General features: G+C 35.9%; 1 protein-coding gene across 1 annotated transcript in view; it reads left to right on the top strand.

Moving 5' to 3' along the window:
- LOC117341927 (titin-like) overlaps positions 1–26,207 on the top strand; it is a 234,759-nt gene that overhangs the window by 101,407 nt on the left and 107,145 nt on the right. Inside the window, 7 exon segments of the mRNA XM_033903835.1 lie at positions 613–677; positions 4,391–4,546; positions 5,857–6,033; positions 6,831–7,070; positions 10,297–10,484; positions 12,028–12,045; positions 16,217–16,441. Of these exon segments, the coding sequence (XP_033759726.1) occupies positions 613–677; positions 4,391–4,546; positions 5,857–6,033; positions 6,831–7,070; positions 10,297–10,484; positions 12,028–12,045; positions 16,217–16,441 (1,069 nt within the window).

Genomic DNA, 26,207 nt, shown 5'->3' on the forward strand with positions numbered 1-26,207 from the left:
ATTCCTCATGTCCTCTGTTGAGATATATAGTTCATATTCATTGTAAGTTCACTTTTTCATTTCAGGTATTGTATAATGTATATTATATTTTTACATTTGACTGACAATAATCATTCTTCATTAATTTAAGGGAAATCATATTTAAAAGTCTTTTATACAAATAATATTGGATTTTTGTTACACGATCAAAGGAATTTGTTTTCTTCAACATGTAAATCTGCTTTTATCTTCATAAGGAAGGAATTAATTGTTAATGATATTTGATTTAAGTTGTTTCATGCACTAATCTAAGGAGTTCAATCTCACATTAATAGACAATTCAAGGTATTCTATATTAACCTTGCTTGAAGGTCAAGGTCATATATATATATATGTATATATAACTAAGATCATTCAGAAAGATGTTGCAATGATGAACCTATGATTGATCACGATAAGCAAAATGTAGAGTGTAGAATGATCACTGATGATAGTTAGAGGTATATTATTATATTTTACAGATATAGATAAACAATACTCTAAAGTTGAAATTTTATTGAATGTATATATTAGGTGGAGCATTTTAGAATGACAAATGTTCAGTTTTTAAAAGTTTTTTTTTTTTTCCTACAGGTGAAGATAGCATCTCCCTGGAGCGAGGAGAAAGCACTTCACCATTGGACACTTCTTATGAAAAGGTAAGTCACTCGATGTATAGCCTGTCTATGTTGCAGCAAGACTGGCCATTATGTTTTTAGGGGATCCATCGTTATTTATAGATTGTGGTTATCTCCCCTTTCATCAGTGTGGGAGAGAGTCATCTGTCATACTAATGTAGCTCAGCTGTCTCCATTGTCTTTGACCTAGGACAAGAGAAAAGCCATATTTGCTACTCCTGAATCTGAGGTAAGAGGTAGTTATCTCCCTTCCCATTACCTCTTCCCCAGAAATGCTGCAGCATATTCAGTGTTAATCTTTGTTTGAAAGCTGAAACTGTCCATGTCCTGTTTTGTTTATGTGTGTGTGTGCAATTGAGCAAGCGAGTTATCATTTTTCAGCATCATGAACTGTGCTCTTCATCCTTTATGAGAAAGCATACAGTTCTTTTTAGGTAACTCATCCAATGTATTATCGACTTATGTAATCCATCTCTCATTTCCTGAAATGGTGACCCCCTTTTTCCTGATCCTTTTGATACGCTGGTACCTCAGATAAGTCTGCCACAAACAGAACCCCATGGGCAAACCTTGTCGACCCTTTAGAGGGATCAGTTATGTTAGAGCAGATGTCATGCAACTTATCTTATTTTTCATTTTCCTTTAAAGCTTAAAAGTGCACCCTTCATATTGTGATTGCATGGATGTAGATAATTCCCTATGGAGGTAGGAAGGCGTCGTTGATGTCTCAATTGTAAAAGTGTTGTATATCCAATAGTTTCTAACAGACCAAGTAGAGTAGAATTCGACAAAAAATAACTTATTGAGTATAAATTAATATATATAATTAATATATAATAGAGCTACATTCTGAATCAGTAGACCTAATTTTTAAAAGGAATATGAATTCTACAGGTAAGATTTAAAGCAATTATCAGTTATAGGCAATTGAAATAAATTTTTTCTCTCTATATTTCAAAACTTCAAACCCGTTTCAAAATAGAATTTTCTGTAGACATAAGGTGTGTTCCCAGTATTATAAAAGGCACTGTAATTTTCAGGGTTAACATATCCACCATGTATGTCCTGTTGTCATGGTAACACATCAGCCTTGACTGTTTTTATACGTTGCCATGGTAATAAGAATACAAACCGTGACATCTTGGCTGGTTGTCATGGTTATATAGGTATGACGGCCACGTTTGTGTTGACCACCGTAAGCTCATGTTGTGGGTGTTGTATACATGGAGTGGCAAGTGTTTTCCTTCCGAAAGTATTTGTATGATATTTGCTTGAAGTGCTGAAAGTGTTACAAGACTTTTATTGTTTGTATGAAATTTGTTTTTGAAAAAAAAACCTGCTTTGTATTGTTATTTGCTTTTCAACATAGGCTTAACACAAAGGCATTTGGAATGTTACAAAACTTATTCTCACCAGGCTGAAAAAACCCATTATGAATCTTGAGAAAAAGATGATAGACACATTATAATAAGGAAATATACCAGATCAAAGGAATAAAGGAAAGTATGAGAAAGCATTTTTTCTTGCAATGTGAGGCTGTATCAGTGTATGAATAAGAGCCAATTTCTGTTGAGAGAGAAAAGATACAATTCAGATATCACTATGCTTCTTCAAAGTAGCGTAGCATTTCTATAGGAATTTGCTGAAACTGATTCGTTAATAAACCAAAGAATGGCACTTAATTATACAGACATGCCTCGCACAGGCAGAAATAGTAATATGGTTTACTATCTCTAGGCTTCATAATTAGGTGTTTGTGTACTGTGTTCAAAAAGAGAGTATCTCACAGCCTACGCATAATTGTAAGTTAAAGAGAAGTAGCTACCTCGTAAACAACTTTGTTATAGTTTAGGTATGTAATAGTTCACCACTGAAAGACATGGCCGACATTACTCCTCTCTCCAGCATAAAATATTCCTTAAAAGCAACTTCTCCATGGTTATAAAATGGTCTATAGTTTGGATATATCGACAGTAGAATACCGAGATGAAACAGCTATACAGTTTGTTCAAATAAATTACATTGACCTACTTTCGGGTCACAGGTGTCAAATCTGATTAAATCTTTAACCCTGCTTCTTCTGAATAACAAGAGGCCTATAGTGGCCTGATGTTGGTCCAGTAGAATGCTGGAATGATTACCAAGTTTGTTCAAATGAATGACTGCTATTTCCATATGTTATCAATAAGTGACTTATTCTCCTGTTCATGTGTTATCAATAAGTGAGCTACGATCCTGTTCATGTGTTATCAATAAGTGACCTATTCTCCTGTTCATGTGTTATCAATAAGTGAGCTACGATCCTGTTCGCATGTTATCAATAAGTGACCTATTCTCCTGTTCGTGTGCTATCAATAAGTGAGCTACGATCCTGTTCATGTGTTATCAATCTATCATCTTTCCTCAGGTTATGTTTATGAATTGTAACATTTTAAATGCCTTTGTATTCAGAAGAGATTGTATGGCAGTAACTCTTCATTGTTTAGAAATGTTATTTTCATGAAATTGCTAACAAATGTTTAGAATGTCATTATGATATATATTATATATTACATTTAATATTTGTTGTTTTTTTATTCTTTTTCGTAAATAATTTATCTTTAACGTTATATATATTCTGTTGACAAATATAATTGTCACAAAGTATGTATTATATGCACACTGACTTTCCAACCAAAGGCCGTTTTATTTTCTTAATCACATTTTAATGTAAGTAGCTCAGCTAATTGATAGATATATTTAGGTTTGGTTTTATTTGTCTATTGGTTTTTTATTGTTTTTTTTTATTATTATTTTATTTTTTATTTTTTTCATTGTGTTGCTGCACTGTTGTGTTGACAACTCTGTTGCAAAAAATAATTCATTGTCTTGTTGAATTGTCTTTGTCGTATTTTGCCGGTGTCGTCTGCAGTTTTGTTGCACGGGACGGAGAATGTGTGCATGTGTAACTGTATTACTCTAGTGAAAAATCACATACTCGGAAAATTAACCCCAGTAAATTACATATCTCTATTGTAAAACTTGCATCATCCAAACATCACTTATGCCATTTTTTTTAATAGTCAGGATTTCAGATTATAAAAGAAATAAATTAATATCAAATATACCACAAAATTAAGATTTCAGTTTACTCAAATTTATGTTGAAAGCTAAGAGAACATGTGAATGCTATACCAAGCGATGTATATAAGATCCAGTTTACACAAGTAAATTCTGTAAGTTTCTTGATAAGTCAAGGTTCAGGGTATGGGGTAAACTAGGAAATATATATGTTTTGCACTAGATGTTTATGTCACTTAGGCTTCAGTTATAGGCTAATAATCAAAGTATGATCTAAGCAAGGAAAGCAGAAAGTATGTTTTGCACAAGATTTTGGGTTACTGAGGGTTTGTTTTGGACAAATAACGAGCGGGTGTTTATATTAGAGTAAAACGCGAAATAAAGATATGTCTGGATTATTGAGGGTTTGGTTTATGCAGGTCAAACTGTGATGATTAAATGCAATATTGGAAAATAAAATGTGGACAGAATAATTAACAGAAGAGGAATGGGGAGAATATTTAAATGAAAAAAAGTATCATCAGAAAAACTTATATTGTTGATGAAATTAGACAATCCTTTCCGAAGTAGTGATTTTTCCTAGCCAGTGCCCTTTTTGATTTCTGATTTTCTGTGTCAATGTGTTTGGTTGATCCTCTTGTTATGCTCGTCTTTGTGGTATCTGCTTTCGTTAGGACATTCTGCGCCACCCCGTGAATGAGGACCAGCGACGTCGTATCACGAGCGAGATTAGCTCAGCCATGAGGTACCCCTCCTATTTAGAGCGAGGCCCCGATTATGAGGCTGAGATGAGGTACTATAGCGGGGACACTCTCTCACCACATGGACGGGTACGTTTCATCCATCATCTTCATCTGCTTGTCCTCGTTCAAGAGAAATATTTTGGCCCATGTTCATTATGCCTTTATATTGTCTAGCATAATATCACTTTATAAAAAATGCTATAACCCTCCCTTCACAGATCTATGTGTGTCATACACAGAATCCTGTTTAACTTCATTCAACACAAATACATCTCAACACAAATGATGAAGGTCTCCATTTCACAGAAATATGTTCCCCATACAACCTTGTACACAATATCATCATAATAGCTTCCTTATAGTACCCAGAACTTTGTCACGTATATAATACTAATGTATACAACAGTAAGTCCAATGTACATTCTGTTCATCCTTTAAGTAGTATTTTGTATTTCAGGTTTTTATCATATTGTATTTGTATCTGGTGGATCTTGGTGTTTTTTGTTTTGAACAAAAGAGTGATCTCCCCATGTCCATGTATAATAAGCCTGGTGGTGTTGTTAGTGGTCCTAGGTTACACATCACTAAAGTAGCCAATCAGGATATTTGTTACTTACCAAGGTGGTATTATGTTGTAATGGGAGACGGATGTTGCCATGGATACCCAGTATTTAAATAATCATGATTCTCGATTTCTAAGAAAATATAACCCAGAATTATTTTCATGCAGGCTACGATTTCTAAGAAAATATAACCCAGAATTATTTTCATGCAGGCTATATATGTTTATCATCATTTTACTATAAACTTAAGTGTTTTGTTATATTAGTTAATGAAAATTTCAGTAACAGAAGATGCAGAATAGAGAACATTTTAGTGATGTGCCACCTAAGTTTTTGTCTTGTTACCCCACCCCCTCCCTTTGTCCTGTTATTGGGGTGTTTGAAAGTCCTAGATGGTCTGCTGTGGACATCATGTGAAGTAAAAATATTTGATTTATAAGACTGATAAATGAAATAAGATTAAATGTCAAGCCTTATAGCTTCTATGTATTGTCTTATTGACTGATATCTGTGTTGTCAAATTATTTTCAGTTCTTCACTGTCTGTTGTAAAGCTGCTTGTAGTACATGTATATATATATATATATATATGTTTTATATATAAAAAAAAACATTAGTTTATGCACATATTTTTATCATCAGCACATAGTAATATTATTTCATTTTGTTTATGCTGATCAGAGATGGAGAAGAAATAGTAAATTCTGATTTACACTCTGAGGATATTTAACAGAAAAAGCAAAAAAAAAAAAAAAAAAAAAACTCCATCTCTGAGAATTGATGTTGTTGCATGTTAATGTAAGTACAATTTGATTTGATTTTTCGCCCACACCAGGATGTTTCTGGGCGAGGCGACAGTGTTTTTGGGGGAGAGTACTCCACGCTCGACCGTTTGTCCGTGGGCAAGTCCCACGATTCATCTTTTGTCTCCCAAACTGATGGCAAGTCACGCATCACTGAAGAAAGTAGCGAACTTGAATATGGTGACGATTTCGATGATTCGATAAAAAAGGTAATAAGTGAATCTAACACATTACTTAACTAATCCAGTTGTTTTGACATGGGATTGAATAACTGCAACCCAGTGTTATTTTGGAATGAAATATGGAATTAGGAAATCATGGATGTTACAAAAATTAAACAAGTTCTAGCATGGACATAAATGATCTGTTGATTGCAATAAATACGGAATGAAGTTTGGTATTATTTTAATCTTTAAAGGTGGAAGTTATTAATACCATAAAAATAGTTATAAAGATGGGAAGAAATTGTGCACGCTGACCTAATTAATACAGTTGAGTTTGAATGACTTGTGAGTTATTGGCATGGACACTAATTGTTATCAAGTCATACAGATTTACAAAGGATATTAAAGGATCGTTAACAGTGATTCCAATTTATTCAAACTCTAAGAAACAGTTATTTCTGTATCAAAAAAAATTTTCTTTTTTTTTTTTTTATTATTCAAATGATGATTTTCTCTTATCTTGCATATTATGAAATTGTTTAAGGTCTCAAAAATCAAATATTCAAGGGTGATATTTAATGGTAAAAGTGATCAACAGACTTAAAAGTTATTTGATAATTCCTAAAGTCAGTTAGAAAATAAAAATCTTAAATACAAAAAATTCCATTCCACTATTTATCAGTGTGACTACCTGTACTCGAGTTCTGAACAGTTTTAATGGAAACATCTGCATGTTGTTTCGGTGTTGAATAACATGACTTTTAATTTTGTTTTTTTTTTGTTTTTGTTTTTTTCTTTGTTCCTTACACATTATTTTGCTATTGATATCTATTGTTTGATAGAGCACGAGCACTGTTCAATATGCGGAGGATTTCTATTTGCGGAAATCTGTACGTTACGGCAAAGATCAAGCTCGTAATAGACGTGTGTACCCAGGTTCTGCATACCGCTCCCATCCCGACAGAGCGGCTGGGTACGCTGAGTCTGTCAGTATCAATAGCATTGATCTGAATGAGGAATTTAAATTCCTGCCTGACGACTCTGTTGCTAGGGAAGATTCTGAACCACATACTCCCTTAGAGGTATTTTGTAATAAGAACTAAATTTGTGGTGACTATAGCATTAACGGCAAATCATTTTTAATTTAATATCCATCCTACTAAAATCATCCAGCTTTTCTATATTAGATGAATTTTATTAACAATTTTTTTGTGGTGGCTAGAATGGTAACATTTTTTACTAAAATCAATCGGCTTTTTTAACCCAAATCACCCTGCTAATGTCAAATGTGTTTTATTTTAGGTCACATCATTAACATAAAATGATTTAAATTAGCTAGCTTACTTCTCCCAATACACCTTTACTTCATTGTTACCATCATATACATATAAATATTTTTTTATTATTTTTTTTTACGATAATTTAAGGCAACAGTGTGAATGATTGCTTGCTTGTGTATAATGATATATCCGGTTTTCGATGAATGTTAGATAGTATATAACCAAACATTTTGTTTACGAGAGCTTGAACAAAAAAATCACATTATGCATGACAATAGTTTATTATTGCATGGCTTTTATACAACTAATGAATACTTAAACATCAATATAATTTGTTTTAAGATTTAGCTACCAGTTTTTAGTGCATATAAGAGTTATCTCCCCTACCCCATAACCTGGCTTACTCAGACATCAGTAGAAAAGAGAGACATTCTCCTTCGCATCTGTTTTTGATGGAAAGGAAAAGATACAACATTCTTGTAAACACTGGTTAGGGCATGCTGCCATATTGTAGTCGCATCCTTAACCTGGAACACGGCAATCAACTGGTACTAACATTGATATTTTTACCCCACATTGAAGTAATCGATATGCTACTTATACTTATTAAAATTAATTGCTTTCAAATTCAATACTTTATTTCAGGGGACATTCTTTGCATTGATTAAATAATAATTTTATTTTTTGTCAGAGAAAAAATGGAAATAAATATTTTATTGTTTCTTTTGTTTAAATAGTAAACATAATTTATTTTGAATATTGTTGTCAGCTTAATATATCTATTTTGCTATGTTTCACTGTTTTTGTTTTATGATAATGTATTAATTGTTTTCTTATGATTTATTTATTTATCATAAGAAATTTATCGATTGATGAAAGTTTATATCATTTTATCTTTTTCTTTATGCTAAGGTACAAAGTTTCTCGAATTTCAATTGAACAGAACATTAAAGACAACATTTACTAACTTCAGTGTCTTCGTTCCTCCAGACAGTATGAATGGGGTGTTTTATAATGTTGATAATGAATTACTTTATGATGATGTTTGTGTGATTGGTTAACTGTGAAGACAATTTTATTTATCTATATAAGAGTTTGAAAAGTCAAACATAGAAACAAACATATTTTAAAAATCATCTGACGCATGTTGGCTGGCCTTGGCCCAAGTCTGACGTAATTATATGTACAGAGATGTCAATTGTTTGTTTGGAAAGGCAGGTGTATGTTCGTAATGGATAGTTGTTTTAAATAAAGTGATGGTAGGGTTCATTTTCTTAAACAATCATTACATTTGCTTCTACTTTCTGTAAAAAGACAGAGAAGTTTCCCACATCTGATGTTTATCACTTTGACCCATAGGTATAGTCTGACCTTTGACCCTGTTGTCCGTTGGTACAGTCTGACCTTTAACCCTGATGTCCATGGGTACAGTACTAGTCTGACCTACCTCTCAGTCTTGTTATACCTGGAATCTTGACCAAAGTTTTAACAGTAATTTGACTGCAATTTTTACTTTGACCACACCCATTATTTTAACTGTGCCTATAGATATTTAACTAGGGGTTTGACCACACCCATTATTTTAACTGTGCCTATAGATATTTAACTGAGGGGTTTGACCCACCCATTTTTTTGGCCTATAGATGTTTGACTTAGGAGTTTGACCGCACCCATTATCTAGCCTATAGATATTTAACTAGGGGTTTGACCACACCCATTATTTTAACTGTGCCTATAGATATTTAACTGAGGGGTTTGACCCACCCATTATTTTGGCCTATAGATGTTTGACTGAGGAGTTTGACCCACCCATTATTTATTAGCCTAAAGATGTTTGACCACACCGATTACTTAGTCTGTAGATGCTTGACCACCCCCATTATTTTGATCGGTAGATGTTTGACCACACCCATTATTTTGGCTGTGCCTACAGATGTTTGACTGGGGAGTTTGATCACACCTATTATTTTGGACTATAGATGTTTGACTAAGAGGTTTGACCACACCCATTATTTTGGACTATAGATATTTGACTAAGAGGTTTGACCACACCCATTATTTTAGACTATAGATGTTTGACTAAGAGGTTAGACCACACTGATTTTTTGGCCTATAGATGTTTGACTGAGAGGTTTGACCACACCCATTATTTTGGCCTTTAGATGTTTGACTGAGGAGTTTGACCACACCCATTATTTTGGCGAATAGATGTATGACTGAGAGGTTTGACCACACCCATTATTTTGGCCTATAGATGTTTGCCTGAGGAGTTTGACCATGCACACCCATTATTTTGGCCTATAGATGTTTGACTGAGGGGTTTGACCACACCCATTATTTTGGACTACTGATGAGTTTGACCACAGTTGGTCAAAAGTGGTAATGTGACATGTATGAGAGTTGGACCACAGTTGTAAGTAGACTGTATTTTAACCTCAAAAGCCCTGCTAAGTTTTACCATGTCCAGTCTATGACAATATCTGTTGACTGACCAACAATATTATGATATTTAGGACGACATGTTTGACATTGACTGAAGTTTATATTTAGGACCAAATGTTTGATAATGACTGTAGTATATATTTAGGACCACATATACATTGACTGTATTAGATATTTAGGACTACATGTTTGACATTGACTGTATTAGATATTTAGGATTACACATTTGACATTGACTGTAGTATATATTTAGGACTACACATTTGACATTGACTGTAGTAAATATTTAGGATCACAAGTTTGACATTGACTGTAGTATATATTTAGGACTGCACATTTGACATTGACTGCAGTATATATTTAGGACTGCACATTTGACATTGACTGCAGTATATATTTAGGATCACAAGTTTGACATTGACTGTACTATATATTTAGGATCACGAGTTTGACATTGACTGTAGTATATATTTAGGATCACGAGTTTGACATTGACTGTAGTATATATTTAGGATCACAAGTTTGACATTGACTGTAGTATATATTTAGGATCACACATTTGACATTGACTGTATTATATATTTAGGACTACATGGAAGCCCAGATGATGTCACAGTCGTACTCCCAATACTCGTCAGCTCCTCCTGACAACCGCCTACTCACTGGCACCTCCAAAATGGAAAGTTCACGCTTCAGTTCCTACAGTGGATCGTCATTCAACGCCAGCTATGACCCGGACAATGTTGCCATCGATCGCACTCCGACTTACTCTGGGTAAGAAAGAAGCTTGAATGTAGTATGTTTAATTGACCATGGTTTAAACCCAGTATTTGACCAGTATATGTATATGTCCTCTCTTTACTTGTGTTTTGGAATGTTTGCTCCACAGGTTTACTAACAAGTAGATGGATTGATAAAAGAAGGGTCGGTTTACTATAAAGTATGTGACAAAAACAAAATGGATATCTGACCATCATGGGATTTGTACTGTTTTCCATACAACATCAAGTGTTTTAACAATATCACATATTATGATGATATTACATTGTATGATGGAAACAATGCTTTATAACCAAACACTTTGGCCTGAGGTTTGTAAGCTTAAACAAAATCCTTGTTTCTGATCATCATATGGTCTTTTCATAGAACTACTGAAAGTCTAGTCATTAAATTATATTATAAATATCTGAAGTGGAATAAAATATATTTGACAGTGTAGCAGTTGATTTTTTTAGGATCAACTGAGTCCTTTGATTAACCACTAATCCTAAAAATAGGAAGACTTGAATTAGGATGGAGTTCATAGTTCAGATTTGTTAACACACGACAGTTGAAATAGTATTACAGAAAATAAATCAGTTACTATTGAACAAGGTCAAGTAATTTTTTATCAAAAAAGATCTTTGAAAACAAATGGACAGAATTAAACGTATTTGATAGATAACATGTAATCCGGCATTTTCTTAATTTCATTACTTTAGTTACATAAATTCTAAAAATACTGGTAACATTTTGGCCGTAGTCACATCAATTCTAAAAATACTGGTAACATTTTGGCCGTAGTCACGTCAATTCTAAAAATACTGGTAACACTTTGGCCGTAGTCACGTCAATTCTAAAAATACTGGTAACATTTTGGCCGTAGTCACGTCAATTCTAAAAATACTGGTAACATTTTGGCCGTTGTCACATCAGTTCTAAAAATACTGGTAACATTTTGGCCGTGAAGAATTCATTGAATTACAAAAGTGTAATACAGCTGTTTTGTTCATATTCACAAAATTTTAAAAGTTCCAACTGCATGACTCAGACTGCATTATTTAACCATCAGTACATTACATAAATATATCATTATTCAGACAACTTCCTTAGTATTTGCGTACTTGCATGATCATTACTATAAATTGATAATTAGATCCCAATTTAGTTTGTAATCTTCTAACTGTTGATATTATTGGTGAAACAAGTGAAATATTTGTGTTGTACAGAATCGTAAGGTATAAAAAATCTTAATAAAAATTAGTTCATGTATTGATAAATCCATTTATAAATGTATTTCTACTAGAGAGATGAGATTACAAACCTAATACTTTCAATAATTGATAAGTATTAATTAATTAAGGAAATAATGAAGTTTACTTACAGTAAAAATCTTAAGTTGCTTCTGTGAAATATACAAGTTAAGTTCATGACAAGAGATAAACTTTTTTCCCAGAAAATACAAGAAAATTTACAATTTTTCCGAGAACTTCAGTAAATATCTCTAACTATACCATGATTTTGAAATATATTCATGATTATCTCTTTTTTTATACAGCAAACTGAAATGGAAAAGGTAAACCTGATTCTATACATCTAGATGCTAGAATCACTTGTGTATTGTTTTTGTTAACACCATTTTATGTTTTTTCTTAATTTGGTTTACCGTGTAACTCCTGTATATTATACTGTATGTAACTGCTGCTGTCAAGGGGAGGTAATTTGCACTAATGTTAAGGCAACAATTTTGGTGGACAGAATGCTGTTGCCATGGCAATCTTCACTGGCTGGTTTGAAATCACATCAAGCATACAATTAGCAAATATAATGAGAAGTAATTAGCATATATCATTTGCATAAATATGCAGGCATTGCTTCAAAGATAAAAAAAATAGGTGTAGTTGTTGTTAGGGTGGCTGCTGCAAAAATATTTTTCCTTACTAGATTTTATTATTAAATGCTATTGCACACTGGAGCATTAATTTGATATAGAATGCAGGTCTATAGCTAATGATGTATGCAAATTAGCAAAGAATAATGATGACTAATTGAATTTTGTAAAGTAGTAAAACTGATGGTGACATCTAGGTTTATAGATGTCTAATATGTGCTTATAATGGTGATATGGTATTGGGATAATTTTATGCTAGGTTTGAAATTTGTAAGGCCATTCAACTTGCAATATAGACAAAATGCTTGCATGGGATTGCTTTGCAGTACTGAAGGTCTAAAGTCAAATTTTTCCATGAACATAAAATTGGTGGATGGAACTTTATAAACTGCTTTCTTATAGAAACTACTTGCTTGTGGTTGCATTTCTGGTCTGAGGGTCAAAGGTCAAGGTCATTATTTCTAATAATCGGCGATTATATTCCATACAACACAAATGTGTCATCTCATAATCATGGCTACAGTCACAAATCATTTAAAAAGATAGAAAATAGTGGTGGCTAAATAGGTATGCAAAAAGGCAGAGCATATTGATGGATAATTATGTATGCAAGAAAAGGCAGAGGTTATGCTTAAATATGGCACAGGCTGAATTATTAATTACTTTGATTAATGTGTATACAAAGGTGGAGATATATTGCATTTTGACATTAAAGGTATGCCATAGAGAAGGGATTGGTATTCATAATTAATCATAAAAGTGTAGTACACTATTAATATCTGCATGACTATATGTTAGATATAAACAAATTCATTATCAAAGATTTTAAGAGTGTACATTGAAATAGTGTTAAATTGATCTTTATACCCGTGTAATTGTGGTCTACAGTGACATTTCAGCTTCAAATCCGTTTATAATTACTGTTTCCAGTATCAAATCAGTATATAATTACATGGTACAGTGTTTTCAGTATCAAATCAGTATAAAATTAGTGTTTTCAGTAAACTTTGTATTGTACTTCCTCTAATAGCATGCCTCCTTTTATTTATTGTTTTTCTTTTCAACTGAGACTTTTATTACTGGATCTACACTAAAGAGTATTTCATTGCCCACATTTTTTTCTGTAGTTTTGATTTTCTTCTGATTTTAATATAATAATATCACTTGTTCCAAAATACGTGCAGCAGTGATATGACAAAGTATTGCCTTAGTCTTAATTTCTGAATAGTTTGTTTTCATTCAACAAGAAACACATTTAATAGTCATCATATTTTACCTATGTATACTTTTGTATGTAAGCTTATTATTGAGATTTACCACATATCGCTTTTAAATATTTTAACAAACTTTATTTTAGAATTTGTCCATTTATAACAAAATTTGTAATTTCATATTTACTGATGTAGATTTATTTAACATATCTAAAGCATGTGAACTGTATTTAAACTAAAATTTGTAAGCTGAAACATTTGTCAAAAATATTGATCCCCGATATAGTCATGGTGTCTAGACTTGAAGAGTTATGTAATTAAATTTTACTGGGTATATCTCCCATTCTTAGTGACCGTCCTAACGTCCCCACATGTAAAGGCAAACAGTGTAATAAACAGTGATAAGGTCAGTCTAGCCAGGAGACAAAACAATGGAAGTATGGTGTTCTGTACTATCATTTACTTGCTGGTCTTGAATAGAAATGTAGGCAGTGTAGATGGTATTGTTTAAAATTTTCAGAAAGAAAAAAATTGGGGGGAAAGACTGTTTAAGAATAAGATATTCATGCAAAATGTTTTCTGTGAATTGCTCAAGTGACGTATTGTAAATCTTGAAAAAACGTTTTAAAAAAAAAATCATATTAATTTGCACTATGCATTCATTGTTTATATCTATCGCATCATTTGATTCTAAATATTGTAGATATCAATACACTAAAAATAGTGGATGATATAAAAGAAAGGTATTGTTCTTTGGTTGAAAGTGTAGGTGTCATTTTTCAGTTAATTTTCAAGTTGTATACTGTATGCATGTATACAGTTTTGTACATAACTGCCCAGTCATAATGATACCAGAAATCCTGTTTGATGTGCTGTGTTACACGGAAGATAAAATAAACACATTAACATTGTGATGAACTTTACACTTCATTAAACAAACTCTAATGTTCTGGAAGTCGAGAACAAACAAATACTCTTGACTAAATATGCTGAAATACTGAAACAGCTAGTAGTATAAATAAGGAAGTTGTTTTTTTGTTTTCTTGTTTGTTTTTTGTTTTTATCTATAGACACCTGAAAACATACTTTCATACTTCTAAATCAAATATAGATTCTGATATAGGAAGACTGAACATGAATTAGTATAGGACTGGCACCACCCCTCCTCTCATCCTCCTGTCCGTGTCACATTTACTAGTGTTACCTGTACAGGTTTTTTTTTTTTAAGTGGAGTTTTTACCTGTCAGTGCATGCTTTGTTACAAACTTACGACTAAGAGAGGGCAACCTTACCTGATAAAATATAAATGTTTTCTGTGGTTTTTAAACCCCAAAGTATTTTTGACCTTTGACCTAAATCTCTACCTGTGTGTGTATGTGTGTAGTATGTGTATAGAAGGCTGGGAGTTAATTTACACACACAGACCTGGGAAGGCGGGACCTGACAGCTCTGTGTGGAAAGTTGGTGCTTTTGCAGCACATTTGTGGTATTTTAACAAATTTCTAACAGCAGGATTGAAAATCAACAGTTACTTTGTGAAGTGTAGGACAAGTAAGCTATCTTCCGCTGAGCTGTCAGTAAATATCTATTATAGTATTGAATTGACGGAAGCAGTCTGACTGAAAGCAGTCTGACTCACCTGTATTGTACACTGTTCACAGTTGAATTGTACTCTCATTGTAGACTAAAGAAAAAGGAAAATCTTTAGTAACTATTGCATATATTTGGAGTATCTTGTTTTGAGTAAACCTCAATCAGGCCTCTAGACAGTCCATAGGGGAACTGGAGCAGGGGCCAGTAGGGAGTCGGAGAAGCTGTTTGGGGAGTAAGCCCCTAGGGAGCTGTAAGCCCTGGATAAATATAAGTTTACATACTGTGGTGTACACATTAGCATCTGTACATTGCTGGCTAGTGTGTGTGTGTGTCTGCTGTCTGCATAGCCTGCTGGTGGAGCCTTGTGAAGGGGATCTCTTGATATTTTCAAATTCTTACTGGAGATAACAGACCCTGGAGGAATGTTCACTGCAGTGGAGTCTTAGTACTCAGGGCATTGATGTGTTGTGTTTTCGGAGTTCCTCTGCCTGTAAAATTCTCTGGAAGAGAAATTGGACCGATTCTAAATCAAGATTCTGACTGGAGAAAAGTTGTTGCCCATTAGAAAGGAAATTTGATACCTGACATCTCCGACATGAGGTTTGGTGATTCTTGCCCTGCATGTTTCCTCCCTGTGTTATGATAACTTCTCCCTGCCTGTTTTTACCCCACCCAAATCCTCTCATAGATATAAACATGATGGTGGCTTCAACTTGATTTGGACCTGTAATCTTGCCATCTGTAGCAGACTGAATTCTATGGAACATGAAAGCATATCATTTTGCTCTAGTAATGCTTTGAATTGATATTTTCCAAGGAAAAGTTTTAAGTCTTGCGTAAAGAAGAATGTACTGACTGCCAATTCCAGAATCAACTTTATCGAGGGAAATTCATTCTCACTTTAGGTTCTTCTGTATTCGGATGTACTAGCAGAGAAACCCAAAAGTGTTTTCCCATTTCCTTTCCAGTGTTTTGGAGACTAAGTCTTACTTCACATAATTTTGTTGAATTGTTTTACCTAATTTTTTCGACATGGTTCTTATCACCAACAGTTTCCTCATAAGCTTCATGGTGGACGCCCGTGGGGGTGCCATGAGGGGGCGTCGACACTCTGGGGTACGGATCATCATCCCCCCTAGAAAAGCCTCCATGCCCACCCGTGTCACCTGTCGCCTGATCAAGAAGGACAAACTAATGCACCCCATCCCCCTCAATGAAGGCGAGGCCCTCGCTGCCAGGATTCTGGAGATGGGACCTGTAGCTACCAAGTTCCTTGGGTGAGTACACTAACACATTACTGTCTATACTAAACACAACAAAACCAGGTATTTTGGTTATTAGAAATCAAATTCAATAAACCATAATTAAAGGTTAGTATAGGTCTGTTTTGATAATCAGATGTCAGATATGAGTGGTATTTTGAGATAATCAGAGGTCAAATAAGATAGATGTCTGGATTTAATCAGATTTCAGATTTGGAAAGTTTGTTTAGTTAAACAGAAGTCAGGTTATTAGACAGGTTTGTTTAGAAAATCAGCGGGCAGATTAGACAGGTATGTTGAGATATTCAGCGGCCAGATTAGACAGGTATGTTGAGAGATTCAGAGGCCAGATTAGACAGGTGTGCTGAGACAATCAGGTCAGATTATACAGGTATTTTGATATAATCAGAGGCCAGATTAGGCAGGTGTGCTGAGAAAAGTAGGTCAGCTTTGACAGGTGTTTTATGGTAATCATAGGTCATATTAGACAGGTCTAATAATAAGGGTAAAATTAGAGAGGGTGTATTCCATTAGTGTTAAAATGACAGCAAAACAGGACATGGCATAATGATATTACCAGTGTACTAATGTTTTAATGACAGGTACCAATTGTTTACATGGATTATAAGTCAGTGGGCCATTGTTTACATGGATTATAAGTCAGTAGGTCATTGTATACATCAAGGATTGAGGGGTAATAGTTTTATACATATAAATGTGGGGAAGAAAATCTGCTAAATCAGACTGATGGTTCTGAAATACCCTGGCTAACTGTTTATTTCTGGTGAAAGCTGATGGTTCTGATCTACCCTGGCTGACTGTTAATTTCTGGTGAAGGCTGATGGTTCTGATCAACCCTTTTTAACTGTGTTCATTTCTGGCAAAGGCTGATGGTTCTGATCAACCCTTTTTAACTGTGTTAATTTCTGGTGAAGGCTGATGGTTCTGATCAACCCTTTTTAACTGTGTTAATTTCTGGTGATTGCTGATGGTTCTGATCAACCTTGACTAACTGTGTTAATTTCTGGTGAAGGCTGATGGTTCTGATCAACCCTTTTTAACTGTGTTAATTTCTGGTGAAGGCTGATGGTTCTGATCAACCCTGACTAACTGTGTTAATTTCTGGTGAAGGCTGATGGTTCTGATCAACCCTGACTAACTGTGTTAATTTCTGGTGATTGCTGATGGTTCTGATCAACCTTGACTAACTGTGTTAATTTCTGGTGAAGGCTGATGGTTCTGATCAACCCTGACTAACTGTGTTAATGTCTGGTGAAGGATAATGCTGTGTTATCTTTGGGATAGTTATTTTGGCTATCTAGAGAGGTTAACATAGAGGAGGAGTTGGGGAAATGGTGATGTGGTGAGGGTCAACTATCGGAAAGATTTCCATATGCACCCCTATCCAAAATTATTGATACAGTCATTGATCTATATATAACAGAATAATATGTGCGATTTTAACTTCAAATATTGTGTGAGTGGGGGGAGCTAAGATATCAACATAATTAGTTTTGTTAAAGAGATTATATAGTAAAGGGAGGGCACGGATATGACTTCACCATGTGGAGAGGACAGGTTTGAGGGACCAGATGGGTGGGGTGGGAGTGTAAGGTGGGCTAAGGAGAATACTGGGTAGTTTGGGGGTTAGTTCATAGAAAGGAAAATGCAAAGATAAGGGAATTCAGGTCATCAAGCTTTAACCAAAGGGAGCATCCTAGGATCATCCATGATAAGAGGTTTTCTGTCATAGTAAGGATCATTACACTGGGAGAACAATTTACATGTAGAAATTAGATTTGATTGATTGTAACTGTACCCCAGACAGCAGACTGTGTATAGGTCAGCCACCATGGCTGTTAGTAGGTTATCAGGCTGTAGAACACAGATGATGTGAGGGGACACACTTGTCAGTCAGATATCTTTACTGATCGGAATGTCAATTGTCTGAAGGGACAGCTAGTGTACAGAATATGCATGAAATATACACTTCTCCTTCATTGACAGATCTAGATGTCTAGGTGAATGGATTCCATCTTTGATAGTTGGTGTACTAATTGTTTCAATTTATAAACATATTCCATTTTAACAGAATATGATTTGCTTTGGTATAGGCAAGAAATGTTTTATTGGGTGTCCAAAACTCCACATATAACTGTTCATTTGTAAAATAAGTGAATTCACTGAGAATTTCTGTAGGTGGTAAAATGTCTCTTTAATTTCCCTTACCCCTCACTGTAGAGGGCACTATATACAAAGTCTTACAGCCATCTATGTCCTTTAATTTCCCTTACCCCTCACTGTAGAGGGCACTATATACAAAGTCTTACAGCCATCTATGTCCTTTAATTTCCCTTACCCCTCACTGTAGAGGGCACTATATACAAAGTCTTACAGCCATCTATGTCCTTTAATTTCCCTTACCCCTCACTGTAGAGGGCACTATATACAAAGTCTTACAGCCATCTTTGTCCTTTAATTTCCCTTACCCCTCACTGTAGAGGGCACTATATACAAAGTCTTACAGCCATCTATGTCCTTTAATTTCCCTTACCCCTCACTGTAGAGGGCACTATATACAAAGTCTTACAGCCATCTATGTCCTTTAATTTCCCTTACCCCTCACTGTAGAGGGCACTATATACAAAGTCTTACAGCCATCTACCGGTATGTCCTTTAATTTCCCTTACCCCTCACTGTAGAGGGCACTATATACAAAGTCTTACAGCCATCTATGTCCTTTAATTTCCCTTACCCCTCACTGTAGAGGGCACTATATACAAAGTCTTACAGCCATCTATGTCCTTTAATTTCCCTTACCCCTCACTGTAGAGGGCACTATATACAAAGTCTTACAGCCATCTATGTCCTTTAATTTCCCTTACCCCTCACTGTAGAGGGCACTATATACAAAGTCTTACAGCCATCTATGTCCTTTAATTTCCCTTACCCCTCACTGTAGAGGGCACTATATACAAAGTCTTACAGCCATCTTTGTCCTTATGGCCATTTGTTAATTGTCCCGTATATATTGAATTAATTAAGAAGCAAATTATTTACATGAATTATTAATGTTGTCCTTGGAGAAAATTAAATCATTCTGAAAAGATTCTCCATGTGGTAATGCATTATAGTGACCATGTCACATACAACTGAGGATACCATGTCAAATACGTCTGGGGATCATTTAAATTAAAAACGATTGTTCTAACGTTGGCTTGAACATCCAGGCAATAGTCAACTTCTTACCTTTTTTAAAGTAGCTATGTAGTAATGTATGTCTTTGCAATTGTTTAGTAAATTGTCTGCCTCTCCATGTAATTGTGACTAAGGGATGGAATCGTTTGTATACTTTGTTTATAGACCTGATTTAGAACATCTATGTCCTTCTGTTAACTAGTGGGTATAAACTTAGAGACCTAGTGTTAGAACTACCCCTGTGGTTTACAGAGACCTAGTGTTAGAACTACCCCCGTGGTTTACAGAGACCTAATGTTAGAACTACCCCCGTGGTTTACAGAGACCTATTGTTAGAACTACCCCTGTGGTTTACAGAGACCTAATGTTAGAACTACCCCTGTGGTTTACAGAGACCTAATGTTAGAATTACCCCTGTGGTTTACAGAGACCTAGTGTTAGAACTACCCCTGTGGTTTATAGAGACCTAATGTTAGAATTACCCCTGTGGTTTACAGAGACCTAGTGTTAGAACTACCCCCGTGGTTTACAGAGACCTAATTATATAATGTTAGAACTATCCCTGTGGTTTACAGAGACCTAATGTTAGAACTATCCCTGTGGTTTACAGAGACCTAATGTTAGAACTACCCCCGTGGTTTACAGAGACCTAATGTTAGAACTACCCCTGTGGTTTACAGAGACCTAATGTTAGAACTACCCCTGTGGTTTACAGAGACCTAGTGTTAGAACTATCCCTGTGGTTTACAGAGACCTAATGTTAGAACTATCCCTGTGGTTTACAGAGAGTGAGAGACCTAATGTTAGAACTATCCCAGTGGTTTACAGATCGAGACCTAATGTTAGAACTACCCCCGTGGTTTACAGAGACCTAATGTTAGAACTACCCCCGTGGTTTACAGAGACCTAATGTTAGAACTACCCCTGTGGTTTACAGATCGAGACCTAATGTTAGAACTACCCCCGTGGTTTACAGAGACCTAATGTTAGAACTACCCCCGTGGTTTACAGAGACCTAATGTTAGAACTACCCCTGTGGTTTACAGAGACCTAATGTTAGAACTACCCCTGTGGTTTACAGAGAGTGAGAGACCTAATGTTAGAACTACCCCCGTGGTTTACAGAGACCTAATGTTAGAACTACCCCTGTGGTTTACAGAGACCTAATGTTAGAACTATCCCTGTGGTTTACAGAGACCTAGTGTTAGAACTACCCCCGTGGTTTACAGAGACCTAATGTTAGAACTACCCCTGTGGTTTCCAGAGACCTAGTGTTAGAACTACCCCTGTGGTTTACAGAGACCTAATGTTAGAACTACCCCTGTGGTTTACAGAGACCTAATGTTAGAACTACCCCTGTGGTTTACAGAGACCTAATGTTAGAACTACCCCTGTGGTTTACAGAGACCTAATGTTAGAACTACCCCTGTGGTTTACAGAGACCTAATGTTAGAACTATCCCTGTGGTTTCCAGAGACCTAGTGTTAGAACTACCCCTGTGGTTTACAGAGACCTAGTGTTAGAACTACCCCTGTGGTTTACAGAGACCTAGTGTTAGAACTACCCCTGTGGTTTACAGAGAGAGAGAGACCTAATGTTAGAACTATCCCTGTGGTTTACAGAGACCTAATGTTAGAACTACCCCTGTGGTTTACAGAGACCTAATGTTAGAACTACCCCTGTGGTTTACAGAGAGTGAGAGACCTAATGTTAGAATTACCCCTGTGGTTTACAGAGACCTAGTGTTAGAACTACCCCTGTGGTTTACAGAGACCTAGTGTTAGAACTACCCCTGTGGTTTACAGAGACCTAATGTTAGAACTACCCCTGTGGTTTACAGAGACCTAGTGTTAGAACTACCCCTGTGGTTTACAGAGACCTAATGTTAGAACTACCCCTGTGGTTTACAGAGACCTAGTGTTAGAACTACCCCTGTGGTTTACAGAGAGTGAGAGACCTAATGTTAGAACTACCCCTATGGTTTACAGAGACCTAGTGTTAGAACTAACCCTGTGGTTTACAGAGACCTAATGTTAGAACTACCCCTGTGGTTTACAGAGACCTAGTGTTAGAACTACCCCTGTGGTTTACAGAGACCTAATGTTAGAACTACCCCTGTGGTTTACAGAGACCTAATGTTAGAACTACCCCTGTGGTTTACAGAGACCTAGTGTTAGAACTACCCCCGTGGTTTACAGAGACCTAGTGTTAGAACTACCCCTGTGGTTTACAGAGACCTAATGTTAGAACTACCCCTGTGGTTTACAGAGACCTAGTGTTAGAACTACCCCTGTGGTTTACAGAGACCTAGTGTTAGAACTACCCCCGTGGTTTACAGAGACCTAATGTTAGAACTATCCCTGTGGTTTACAGAGACCTAGTGTTAGAACTACCCCCGTGGTTTACAGAGACCTAGTGTTAGAACTACCCCTGTGGTTTACAGAGACCTAATGTTAGAACTACCCCCGTGGTTTACAGAGAGTGAGAGACCTAGTGTTAGAACTACCCCTGTGGTTTACAGAGACCTAGTGTTAGAACTACCCCCGTGGTTTACAGAGACCTAATGTTAGAACTACCCCTGTGGTTTACAGAGACCTAATGTTAGAACTATCCCTGTGGTTTACAGAGACCTAGTGTTAGAACTACCCCCGTGGTTTACAGAGACCTAGTGTTAGAACTACCCCCGTGGTTTACAGAGACCAAGCGTTAGAACTACCCCTGTGGTTTACAGAGACCTAGTGTTAGAACTACCCCTGTGGTTTAGAGAGACCTAATGTTAGAACTACCCCTGTGGTTTACAGAGACCAAGCGTTAGAACTACCCCTGTGGTTTACAGAGACCTAGTGTTAGAACTACCCCTGTGGTTTACAGAGACCTAGTGTTAGAACTACCCCCGTGGTTTACAGAGACCTAATGTTAGAACTACCCCTGTGGTTTACAGAGACCTAATGTTAGAACTACCCCCGTGGTTTACAGAGACCTAATGTTAGAACTACACCCGTGGTTTACAGAGACCTAATGTTAGAACTACCCCTGTGGTTTACAGAGACCTAATGTTAGAACTACCCCCGTGGTTTACAGAGACCTAATGTTAGAACTACCCCTGTGGTTTACAGAGAGTGAGAGACCTAGTGTTAGAACTACCCCTGTGGTTTACAGAGACCTAATGTTAGAACTACCCCTGTGGTTTACAGAGACCTAGTGTTAGAACTATACCCCTATGGTTTACAGAGACCTAATGTTAGAACTACCCCTGTGGTTTACAGAGACCTAATGTTACAACTACCCCTGTGGTTTACAGAGACCTAATGTTACAACTATCTCTTTGGTCATCTGTAATCAATGACACTTGACATTTTGGGGAAATAGGAAGTTTCTTTTAAATTAAAAAGTAACATGACATGATCCATGTGACAAAATACACAAAAAAAGAATCATTCAAACTCAATAAATGCTATCCTTCTTAGTTTGAATTCTGTCTTCAGAGGAACAAGATGAAAGTATTTTATGCTTTGGAAAAAAACTAACAATACATTGAAGTAGTTTATACCAAATAGTAGATTATTGATGGACAATAATTTAGCTATGTAAACAGTAGAGTGATACCTGATTGGTTCAGTGAGTTGAGTATGTGTACAGGGTCATCTCTGTCCCGTTTATAACCTCCACATGATCTACACTCACAGAGCATAATATATTCACCAGCATATCTCACCTGTTCTAGACTTGCTTTAGTCATTTCACTTAGACGTTGCAAGATTTTGAGTTCATTCCAGAAAGATATTGGATGGTCACAATATAGGGATGTCATTTATACTGATTATAAATCAACATTAGGTAATTTGAAAAAGGACACCTGAAAAAACAAATCAGGGTGATATTTGAAAGAGATAAATAAAATGTTTCCAAACTGTTAGTTGTGAGTATGCATATTATGGTATGAATGACAAACATGCTTTTAGGAACACACAACATCAGTAACAATGTGCATAAACATATGTATAATTATAAACAAGCGTTGAATGTTTTATTTTATATGTCAGAACTTTAGAAAAATAGAAACAATGAAAAAAAAATCAGCATTTGAGAAACTTTATAATAATAAAGTTTAATGTGTTGATCTGTACTATTGAGGATATAGAGCCACCTTTACACTAGAGTTGGGAGAGATCTGTACTATTGAGGATATAGAGCCACCTTTACACTAGAGTTGGGAGAGATCTGTACTATTGAGGATATAGAGCCACCTTTACACTAGAGTTGGGAGAGATCTGTACTATTGAGGATATAGAGCCACCTTTACACTAGAGTTGGGAGAGATCTGTACTATTGAGGATATTGACCCACCATTACACTAGAGTTGGGAGAGATCTGTACTATTGAGGATATTGACCCACCATTACACTAGAGTTGGGAGAGATCTGTACTATTGAGGATATAGAGCCACCTTTACACTAGAGTTGGGAGAGATCTGTACTATTGAGGATATAGAGCCACCTTTACACTAGAGTTGGGAGAGATCTGTACTATTGAGGATATAGAGCCACTTTTACACTAGAGTTGGGAGAGATCTGTACTATTGAGGATATAGAGCCACCTTTACACTAGAGTTGGGAGAGATCTGTACTATTGAGGATATAGAGCCACCATTACACTAGAGTTGGGAGAGATCTGTACTATTGAGGATATAGAGCCACCTTTACACTAGAGTTGGGAGAGATCTGTACTATTGAGGATATAGAGCCACCTTTACACTAGAGTTGGGAGAGATCTGTACTATTGAGGATATAGAGCCACCTTTACACTAGAGTTGGGAGAGATCTGTACTATTGAGGATATAGAGCCACTTTTACACTAGAGTTGGGAGAGATCTGTACTATTGAGGATATAGAGCCACCTTTACACTAGAGTTGGGAGAGATCTGTACTATTGAGGATATAGAGCCACCTTTACGCTAGCGTTGGGAGAGATCTGTACTATTGAGGATATAGAGCCACCTTTACACTAGAGTTGGGAGAGATCTGTACTATTGAGGATATAGAGCCACCTTTACACTAGAGTTGGGAGAGATCTGTACTATTGAGGATATAGAGCCACCTTTACACTAGAGTTGGGAGAGATCTGTACTATTGAGGATATAGAGCCACCTTTACACTAGAGTTGGGAGAGATCTGTACTATTGAGGATATAGAGCCACCTTTACACTAGAGTTGGGAGAGATCTGTACTATTGAGGATATAGAGCCACCTTTACACTAGAGTTGGGAGAGATCTGTACTATTGAGGACATAGAGCCACCTTTACACTAGAGTTGGGAGAGATCTGTACTATTGAGGACATAGAGCCACCTTTACACTAGAGTTGGGAGAGATCTGTACTATTGAGGACATAGAGCCACCTTTACACTAGAGTTGGGAGAGATCTGTACTATTGAGGACATAGAGCCACCTTTACACTAGAGTTGGGAGAGATCTGTACTATTGAGGACATAGAGCCACCTTTACACTAGAGTTGGGAGAGATCTGTACTATTGAGGATATAGAGCCACCTTTACACTAGAGTTGGGAGAGATCTGTACTATTGAGGACATAGAGCCACCTTTACACTAGAGTTGGGAGAGATCTGTACTATTGAGGACATAGAGCCACCTTTACACTAGAGTTGGGAGAGATCTGTACTATTGAGGACATAGAGCCACCTTTACACTAGAGTTGGGAGAGATCTGTACTATTGAGGATATAGAGCCACCTTTACACTAGAGTTGGGAGAGATCTGTACTATTGAGGATATAGAGCCACCTTTACACTAGAGTTGGGAGAGATCTGTACTATTGAGGATATAGAGCCACCTTTACACTAGAGTTGTGAGAACTTATAATATTGATTCTTTTGAAGTTTATTCAAAGTAGTTCAAGTATTCATCATTGGATTTCAAAAGTCAGTTAACATGAATGAATATCGGTAACTTATAATGTATGTTAATTTCATTCAGGTTTGCTTCTCCAGATCAAAATCTCTAGAATGATAAAAGTGTAAATAAAACAGAGCTTAATGAGTTTTGTCTGGAGGTATTTCTGACCCAAGTCTCATACTAAGGGGAGATACCGTAATCTAGTTTTAGAATTTAGCTGAGCAATTCTTAACAAAAATAACTTGTGGCCAGTCTATAATAAATAGTACCATCATTATCAGGAGATAACACTGTGCCCAGTATTATGTCCGCTCATATACATTACTGTTCTATAACATTACCAACACGTTTAATACCATAGTTCTATAATAAGCCCACCAGCTAACTATGACTCAGAGCATATGTTGGCCTATGGGCTTATTCAAGGATAAGTACGGTAGGAAAAAACTGAGTATATAAGGATTTTCTGTCATTCTTTATGACCACACTTATCAGACTGACTGACAAGCATTTGTACTTCCTGTGTGATATTGTGTTGGTAGGAAACGAGACACTTGTGTGACACTGAGATTAACACCCATCAAAGTTTTAACTGGTGTGGATTTCAACCAATTTGTAGTTTGTAATTGTGGTGACAATTATAGGGTACATTGTATTATGATGAAACCAAAAAA

This window comes from Pecten maximus, chromosome 1 (genome assembly GCF_902652985.1).
Source record: "Pecten maximus chromosome 1, xPecMax1.1, whole genome shotgun sequence".
NCBI lineage: Eukaryota > Metazoa > Mollusca > Bivalvia > Pectinida > Pectinidae > Pecten > Pecten maximus.